General features: G+C 33.5%; 1 protein-coding gene across 1 annotated transcript; it reads right to left on the minus strand.

The window, feature by feature from the left end:
- Positions 1 to 2,187: 2,187 nt before the first annotated feature.
- Positions 2,188 to 3,218, minus strand: LOC145168427 (protein NDR1-like). Its single transcript, XM_079087240.1, has one exon. The coding sequence runs from the start codon at positions 2,973 to 2,975 to the stop codon at positions 2,262 to 2,264; it is 714 nt and encodes a 237-aa protein (XP_078943366.1). The 5' UTR covers positions 2,976 to 3,218; the 3' UTR covers positions 2,188 to 2,261.
- Positions 3,219 to 10,516: the final 7,298 nt, after the last annotated feature.

The following is a 10,516-nucleotide window of genomic DNA, read 5'->3' on the forward strand; positions in this document are numbered from 1 at the left end:
ACATTTATGTTCCCCATGGCTTCAAGTCAACATATAATACCTTCTTTTTTCGACCTTGGGCCTTGACTTTAAGTAAACCACATGCTAAAAGCGAATGCTCTGATCAATCCTTGTATTATGAGTTTGTATATGGTTTGATTTTCATTTTATTTTATGGGTTTGATTTGGTTTGAGTTTCTAGGTTTGATTTGGCATCAGTGCTAGTGCTAAGGTTTTTTCTAAGTTTGATTCTTGTTTGTTTGATTTTCTGGTTTTGATTTGCGTTTAATTTTTTTGGGTTTGAGTATTTTTATTTGATTTTTTAGGTTTGATTTGTCATCAGCTATGACTCTTTTCTGGATTCGATATTATATATTATGATTTGAGAACTTGATGGCAGTTGTGGTTAGTTAGTTGCAATGGGTAGTTGATCAAAACGTTGTTGGAAAAGTTGAAGTCGCCGATATTGAAGGATGATAAATAAATTGTAATTTATAAGTTAGTTGGTGGGTGGTGGATTAGTGATGGAAGAAGGACCGGGTGGAGTGAAATTGGGTGGAATGGGATGCGGTGAGTATGGTGGTGGCCTTATAATATAATATTAAATTTAAATACAATTAATCAAAAGATAAAAGATAATAAAAAATATACAAAAATTCTTATATATAGATTAGAAACCAACCACATAAAAATTTAATATAACAACGTAAAAATTAATAAAAACCACAAAAACAAAAGGGATATATACAGTAAAGTCCCAATATTTTCATCGATTTGACAAGAAAGTCTTAAACTTTATTTTTTTGACAGTAAAGTCCAAATTACCGGCACTTTATGACACTTTTACCCTTTTTTCCGGTTAGCCGGTAATTAGGATTTTTTTGTTACAAAAATAAAGTTTAGGACTTTCTTGTGAAATCGTCAATTAGGACTTTACTGTAAAAAAAATAAAGTTTAGGACTTTCTTGTGAAATCATTGAAAATATTGGGACTTTAGTGTATATATCCATTTTTTTGGTTAGAAATTTAATAGTATGATACTCTTTAAGCATAAGAGTTATTGAAACCTTCTCTAGTCAGATAGATCCTATTGAAATATTTAACGTTTACTTCTTGTTAAATCATTTTTTTATTCTCAACAAACCGACATTGAAACATATGGAGATAATCAAGAAAGAAAGAAAGAAAGAACCAAGGTTGTGTTGCCTTTTTGCAGTCCCAAAAAAAGAGAAATAAAAAACCGAAAAAAAAACGAAATTTCCCTTCTTTCCCTTCTCCACATTCACATCTTTTTTACTAGGCATGTGTTGTTTGTATTTGTATAATCTGTCCCCACTTTTTAATTCAAGATTTGGTAGCGAAACAAGAAGAAAGTTTTAGAAGTCTTTTCACCCTTTCTCGCTCTCTCTTTTGCATATGTTTCTCCTGATCGTGATTGTGTCAGGGTAAAGATGATGATTGTAAGAAAAACAGTGGTGCTGTAACAAAAGTCACAATTAAAAGTTATTGGGTTACGAGAATACACTAAAGTCCCAATACTTTCAACGATTTGACAAAAATTTCTTAAACTTTATTTTTTTGACAATAAAGTCCTAATTGACGATTTGACAAGAAAGTCTTAAACGTTATTTTTTTGACAAAAAATTCCTAATTACCGGTTAACCGGAAAAATAGTGTAAAAGTGTCAAAAACTGCCGGTAATTTGGACTTTACTGTCAAAAAAATAAAGTTTAAGACTTCCTTGTCAAATCGATGAAAATATTGGGACTTTGCTGTATATATCCCAAAACAAAATAAGAAATTGGGATGATATACATGCAAATTTGGAAAACCAGGTGGAGCATTTTTTAAATGTTTGTACCAGCAGCCGGTGCGCTTCCATTTGGCTTATTTTCTTATGTAACCTTTTTAATCTTAATAGTCTCAATTGGAAATAGTCTCAATTGGAATATATGATGTTATTCTCTTCTTAATAATGCTTTCATTGTTTGTACTAATATTTTGTAATTTGCTTTATTACCTTGATAGTTGCATTGCTTTTAATAATAATAATATCATCTACAGTTCTAAAAAAAAATGTAACTTTTTAAATTTCTTGGTCGGTAATATTTTGATTTTCTATAAAAAAAAATCTTTTCATGCAATCCGCTGATCCTTGTAGTTGTAGACACAAAACCCCAAGACTAATTACAATGACACGAATAACAATTTTTACAAATAATTAAATTAAAATTTTCAAATTAAATGATAAGAAAGAAAATTGAACGATAGGGTATTATTTTCTAAGTGAAATAAACCGGGCATTTCATTTCTTTCTCACTTCCTATAATAAGCAACCCATCGGGTCCCACTTTGATTTGACAAGTCGCATGCATCTTGTGGTTCTTGCTTTCCCAGGTGGCCACCTTAAACCTGATGGATGAAGCAACCTCCAGCCGAAAAGAAACACTCCCACGATTTCGATCAGCTATGAACTGTGCCCAACGTGCCTCATCTATCTGGAACGTAGACCCCTGTAGGTCACCGTAAAGAATCGTCGTGTTCTTGGGTGATTGATAAAACGGAAACAATACTGGCTTTTCGCCAATGTTCAGATTATTCTGATAGTACAATGTTAGGTGCATTGTATCGTAGTAAATCCCTATATTCAGATTAGCGTTTCGTACTGTCACATTGTAGGTTGCTATGGTAGCTGCAAAACCATTACCTTGTGCTAAACTGGGGATGGAGAATTCACGGATATGAAATCTTGGACGATGTGGGCGTAAACTGAGCCATAAGATGAATGTTATCAGGCCTACGATGAACAGAAGGCTAAGAAAAACAGAGCATATTAGCTTTGATACACGAGTGGTTAGACTTTCTTTGACACGGTGCACATAATACCGAGCAGTGTGATGCCGCCTTAACTGACGGCCATCGTTAGGAAGGGGGCGGTTAAGGCGGTCATCAGGGGTGTAGTGAATTGGGATTTGCTGGTGTGGAGTACTATTCATCGCCTCTTCAACGAGTGATTGATCGGAGGTTTTTGGTGAAGATGATGAACAGAAGCCATCGGTGGTGTGGGGTTTCTTTATATGAAAAACAAGAATAAGGTGGCCGGAGATCAAAGGGATGCCAGTAGTCTTTTGGTTGTAGAAAGGAAAGAATATAAATCAGCTCATTGTAGTGTAGAATGGGTCATCTTTATATTCGAGGTGGTCTTTTAGGTTGCATCTTGAGGAAGTAGACGATGCTACTCTTGTTCTACATTGGAAGTTATGTTATCATTTATGGCCGGGCATAAACTTAAATTACGAAAAAATGTATGCGTGTTCTTCATAATTTACTAAAAATCTTTATATATAAAAAATTTCCACCGCTTATATTGCATTGCTAATTGCAACGACTGTGTAGCTTAAAGTGAAGTCGGGGTTTTTTTTTTTGATGATGTATCACACTTGTTTAGATGATATTTTCTTGAGATATTAACAAAAAAATCAATAAATAATTTTTTTTGACCAATTTAAAATTCGTTTACTTTTAACAAAGCTATCATATGACTTTTTTCAAGATAACAAAAAGAAGAATATTCCTCTAAGGCTCAACAGTGTATACCACCATCGAACACCGTGGTGGTCGGGCTTAGTTTGACACTGCGGTGTGCAATGAACACCATACCGACCGGGTGCGAAGAGTTGCGGTGACCTCCCATGCACGGCTACTTCACCACGTCTTTCTTTCCATTAGTACAAAAAAAAGCTTCCGTTGATGTAAAAAGTTTGTGATTATAGACATTTTATGACGGATATTTTTTTTTTCCATTCAGCGCGTAAGGAAAGAAAGGGTATGTCATATTTAATATGTTATGGCCATGTTTTATTGTGGTGATTATAATCCATTAAAAAAGCTTTATTATAGGTAAACCCGTCATAATATGGTAACAATTTTTGTATTTTTTTCAATCAGTTTTTTGATAAACTATTTTTTTCATCACATATTATTTTGTTTTCATGACTATTGCTAACATTTAGTGACACATTTTTTTTATCATGAATATTGTTAATTTTTAGTCACACGCTTTTTTCATTTGTCATGATTATTGCTGACTTTTAGTCACATATTTTTTTGTTTTTCGTTACTATTACTGACTTTTAGTGACACATGTTTTGTCTTTTATTATGACGACTGATTACTTGAAGTCACACAAAATAAATTAAATTGTGACATATGCAGTTATCACGGTCAAAAATATAATAGCGGTCACCGGCCGCTAATTGAAATCACGGTTCTCGCAATGGTATATCTGTGATATAGTGTTTTTTATACTATGTAGAATTTATATATATTAGAGAATTTAGCAGTAAATCATACTTCAAAGTTCAGCTCTATCCAATTAATTAGTTAATCAATAAATCACACTTCACATATCATAATTAGTTAATCATACTTCACATGACGGTTACCAATGTCACAGTTAATCATATTTTAACACAATCAACAACAAAACATAAACAATACTTAGCATTCTACCATACTTAAACATAATTACAGTTAGCAAATAAAATGATTAAAAAATTTGAGTTAATCATATTGTAGTACTTCAAGTCTTCAACACAATTAGCAAGACAACATATGCATGGTTTCAATGGAAGTCATACGGAATCAAAATCTTATTTAATGGAATTGCATAAAAGTTTTGGTTTGGGATAAGAAAAAATAATTTTATTCAATTGAATGACATAAAAAAATGTTTTTTAATGTAAAAAAGCCCAAAAATGAAATTTATTCAAATAGCGGTTATAACGCCACTATAGCGGTGACCATAATCACAGTATAAATCGTAGTGTTAATAGCGTCACCGCTATTTTGAAAATGCGGTTCTTTACCTCTGTTAAACGCTATAGCGCCACTATATTACCGTTATAGAGTCGTTATTGACTGCATAAACCGTGACCATAAGTTACTTTTACCCATAGGTTGATTCATTTCTCACGACTATTATTTAATTTTAGTCACTCATAATAAATTAATTTGTGACACTTATATACTTATAGTCACAAGTATTGTGTTTTACCATACATACTATTTACTTTTAGTCACATCTAACAAATTAAATCGTGAGCATAAACCACCTTTGGTCACATGTTTTTTTTTGTTCTTTTTTGTTTGCAAATTTGTTTTACAGAAGAATACAATAAATAAAAACTAAATGCACTTCAACCACAATGATAGTAAACAATAATATAAAAAAAATATCCAATACAAGTTCAACAAAAATGATAATAGTTATCTAATACAAGTACTTGTCCATGGTTCAACCTCTTCGTCATCAGCATCAACCCTAACTCGATAATAACAAATGTTGCTCCACTTTTCAAGAAATAACGCGTACAACCTTCTTTTTGCAAAAGTGAAACAAATCTAATCCTTTCATAAACAACTGAGAAGTCACTTTAAGGATATCAATCCAAAGAGAAGAACTACCAGTTGGCAAAGAACACCCAATCAAAGCTTTTTCCTAATGAATCGCCTTAACAACTTTCACCTAAAGGGCATCATGGCTATAAAGAAACCGCTACACCCACTTGAATAAAAGAGCACGATTTAGGACAAAAAAGAATTGCACACCCCTAAACCCCCATTATTTTTATGCACTAACACTATCTTCCAAGTAATCCAAATAAGTTTTTTCTTCTACTCCATCTCCGCGCCAAGAAAAACTCTATTACGCAAAGCTTCGAGACCCTGCAAGACCTCCATAGGAGATTTAAATAAAAAACATGAAAAAAGTAGAAAGAACCCAAGACTGACTTGAATAACGTTAATCTCCTACCAACCGATTAAGTCTTAACTTTCCATTTAGAAAGTCTGACCATAACCTTTCCCACCACGTCTTTCCAAGCTGAAACATGGTTCATCAAACCACCTACAACTGAACCAATATATGGGAACAAATGGTTCAACAAATGGGAAATCTGCGTAGAGGGAACTCAAATATCAAGAAGAGAGCTCTTAGAAAGATTAATTTTCAAGCCCGGGGCTAAAAAGAAACGGTGGAGAACTTAAACAATGGAGTGAACATTTAACTCCTTCCATTCATCCATAAAAACACCATCATCCGCGAAAAAAGATGAGAAATACATAGATTAGTGTTTGAATCGAGAGAGATATCGGAGAAAAGTCCTCGATCAATTACTCTAAGAAAAAACAGGTGCAAGCTTCGTATCGCCAATATGAAGAGAAAATGAGACAAAGGATCACCCTATCTGTCTGAGACCTCGAAAAATCTAGAACTCATCCATCGCCGACCCATTCACAAGAAATGAAACCCTAGAAGAAGTAAGGCAAGATTGGATCCAACCCCTCCAAATAGAGCTAATTAAAACCCATACGACAAAGAACATCATCAAGAAAGTCTCATCTCAACGCATCATAAGTTTTTTCAAAGTCTACTTTAAACACCATTTCTTTCTTTTTCTTCCTCATACAACAAGAGATAACATATATATATATATATATATATATATATATATATATATATATATATATAGAGAGAGAGAGAGAGAGAGAGATATATATAGCTAGGTTCAAATCTGGATATACAACTATTGTGTGGTCGTAGGAACCAATCAAATTTTAGAAAAAATAAATAATTAAATAATCAATAAATGATAGAAAAGTAATATTACATATAATTGAATAACAACCAAAATTAAATCCCTTAAATCATGGATGAATAACCATTATATCACGTCTGCCGTCCATAAACCTATGAAAATGTTAATTCAATGGCGTAGTCAGGATTTTGTTTTAAGGTAGGCCAAATAATATAAAAAATATTAACGAGCGACAAAATTATTCAAACGATAACAAAATGTAACTATATATGCATTCTTAACTAAATTGTTTATTTTAAGTTGCACACGATGTTGTCTTACATTATTAAAATAATTTAAAATGGAGTCTAATCGACATAGACAACAATGTATTCTATTCTAATAATTTCAAGTTTTGAATGGAATAGGCCATACCACAATCTTAATTTCTTTTATTTAACAAATATATATATATATATATATATATATATATATATATATATATATATATATATATATATATATATATATATATATATATATATCCTTAATTTTGTGTGGGTGGGCCAAGACCCACTCTTGCCCTATATTGGCTACGCCCCTTGTGTTGAATTCATCAAAAACACACCACCATCACCGAATATGCCTCCACGAAGACGTCGACCTCCATCCAAGCTATTCTTTATCTAAAAATCGTCTCTTTGTCTCGTGTATCTATCCATATCGATGTACCTTAACAACCAGTCGATGCCTTCTCACCACCATTACCCCAGTATTCTTCTCCACTGCAACCTTCATTTTTAAGAATCTACCTTAGATGGCCGTAAAATTTCTTCTCCCAACTGCTCCAACATTGCCTCTACAATTGGTCGTAGCGGCTGTTCTCATCATTCTCCCTTAATAGTCGCTTAATTCCACTCAAACCTAGATCTATCTCATTGCTACATGTATGTGCTGTTTATAAGTTAGATAATGTTTTTAGTTAGTCACTGCATATGTTTTAAAAGGTAAATAATGAAATTAGCAACAAAAAAGATAGTGCCTAACTGTTTGTTAAATTTCTTAAAAGACTAGGCAATGAAATTTTGCTTAATTTCGTCTTGATTTCTTAAAAATGTGATGAATTAAAATGAAATTAGATGTATATGCCACGAGAGGTCAATTCAATTAAAAAAGATACTAATCTTATTTGGGTAATGTTTTAGTGGTTCATTGTCTATGTTAACAGTACCACCATCATGCCATGAACTTATTTTCATTATCTCTTTGTAGTCATTGATGCCTAGGTAAAAAAATATTTTTTTTAAAATTGATGTAAAAAATAATATATGTAAAATAAAATAAATGAATACTATTACTGTTGCATTCATTACTAAATACGTTAACAACATCAACGTTTTCAAGTTCACCGTGAATATATAATTTAATTATTTTACTATTTATATTATTTTTTTATAACATTCTCAACTTTTAGTTTTATTCTTTCCACTTTTAGTTTTATTCTTTCAGAATGAAAATCATTGATTATTTTATATTATTTTTAATGACATTTTGTTAGAATTTATATTTTATTATTTTATAATAAATGAGTTTAAAATGTCTATGAAAATTACGTACATATAAGAAATTCAAGAGAAACAGAATCCTGATTACAAGGAAAGGATATTGCTATCCAAAAATATTTAACTATAAATATATTATATAATCTTCATCTTATTCTGTAATCGTTATCTTAACACCCCCTCTCAAGTTGGAGCATGCAGATCCAAAATGACCAACTTGGAAAGAAGATGATCAAACTGCTTTTTGCCAAGAGCTTATGTAAAGATGTCTTTCAGTTGATCAGTAGTATGAACATAGGAAATGTCAATCAAACCATCCTGAAGAGCATCACGAACAAAGTGACAGTCGACCTCGATGTGTTTAGTGCGTTCATGTTGTACCGGATTTTGAGGAATATGTATAGCTGACTGACTATCACAGAACAAAGGAATAGCTTTAGGATGGTGAACTCCTAAGCTGAGTAAAAGGCCTTTGAGCCATTTGAGTTCGCAAGTTATGTTTGCCATTGCACGATATTCCGCTTCGGCTGATGATCTTGAGACAATATGTTGCTTCTTTGTCTTCCAAGAGATCGGAGAATGTCCAAGAAAAACGAGCCATCCTGTTAACGAACACCGAGTGACAGGACACGAAGCCCAATCAGAGTCGCACCACCCTTCTAGAGACAAATTACTATCAGATCTTAATAAGATACCTTGACCCGGGGTGCCTTTAAGATACCTAACCACCCGTAAAGCTGCTTCCCAGTGTTCCTGACAAGGTTCTTGCATAAATTGAGATAATACATGCACTGAATAGGCCAAGTCAGGTCTAGTAACAGATAAGTATACTAGTCTACCCACAAGGTGCCTATAAGATTCCGGGTCAGTGAGTTTTCTTCCTGTAACTAAACCGAGTTTATGGTTTTGCTCAATAAGAAAGGATGCAGGTTTTGCTCCCAACAAGCCTATCTCGGTTATAATATCAAGGGTGTACTTTCGTTGGCATAGGAATAATCCAGAAGAGCTTCGAGCAACTTCTATACCAAGAAAATACTTGAGAGTGCCCAAATCCTTCATTCGAAAACATTCACTTAAGTAAGTTTTGAAAGCATGTAAAGCACCTGAGTTATTACACAAAATGATCAAATCATCGACATACACCAAGATATTTAGTTGAACACCATTATTGATGTAAGTAAACATGGAATAGTCGGAATAGGATTGAAGAAAATCATAAGCTTTCAGAGCAGTGACAAGCTTCGAAAACCAACAACGAGGCGCTTGTTTTAGACCATATAATGATTTCCGTAAGCGACAAACCAAATTTGAGTTAGATGACTCAAACCCCGGAGGCAATTTCATGTACACTTCCTCCTTTAGATCTCCATGCAAGAAAGCATTATGGACATCCATTTGGTGGAGTAGCCAGTTTTTAGAAGCAGCAACGGCAAGAAAAGCACGAACGGTTGTCATCTTAGCGATTGGGAAAAAATTTCGTTGTAATCCAAACCTTAAATCTGGTGATTGCCAAGAACAACTAGACGAGCTTTTAGACGTTCAAGAGTACCATTGGAATTGTATTTTCTCCGATAAACCCATTGATTTCCCAAGGCACGTTTTCCAGGAGGTAAAGGTTCTAACGTCCAGGTGTCGTTCTCTTCTAATGCCTTGATTTCTTCTTGCATTGCACTTTTCCATCCTTTGTCTTTTACCGCTTCCTTGAAAGATTTTGGTTCATTTCCCGTAAGGACAGCCGCTAGAAATGCTTGATATGACATAAAAACTGATCACGTTTAATATAGTGTACTAAAGGATAAGGAGTACCTGAGGTGTGCCATGGAAGGGAAGTAGTTGTGGAGGATGGACTCTCGTGTGTAATGTGTTTAGCAACATAGTCTTTGAGAAGAACCGAGGGTGTTTTGATTCACATTCCACGCCCCAAGAGTTCACTAGTGTTATCTAAAATCGCATCAACACTAGCATTAGGATTAATATGTGACTCAGTTATGTCAACATTGGTTGACTCGTCTGATCCTAGAGTCGAGTGTGGCGTGAGAGAAGGCTCATTATCTGGACTATTGGTTGTTTCATGATTTGAAGAATCTAAAACAACAGAGGTTGAATGTAATGTATGGTTGTTGTCAAATTCCGCAAAATCCATGTCAACCGCTTCATCTGATCGAACACTAGATGAAGGTAGAGTTGTACTTTTTTCATTTTCATGAAAAGGAAAAATGTTTTCACAGAAAACAACATCTCGTGAGACAAAGAATACTTGTTTTTCAAGATCATAAAGTTTCCAACCCTTTTTGCCAAAAGGATACCCAACAAAAACACACTTACGACTGCGACTGTCAAACTTATCTCCTTTTGACTTTTGTTTATGAGCAAAGCATAAGGATCCAAAAAACGAAT

Source organism: Lactuca virosa, chromosome 4 (genome assembly GCF_052849685.1).
Source record: "Lactuca virosa cultivar CGN04683 chromosome 4, Lactuca_virosa_CGN04683_v6, whole genome shotgun sequence".
Lineage (NCBI taxonomy): Eukaryota > Viridiplantae > Streptophyta > Magnoliopsida > Asterales > Asteraceae > Lactuca > Lactuca virosa.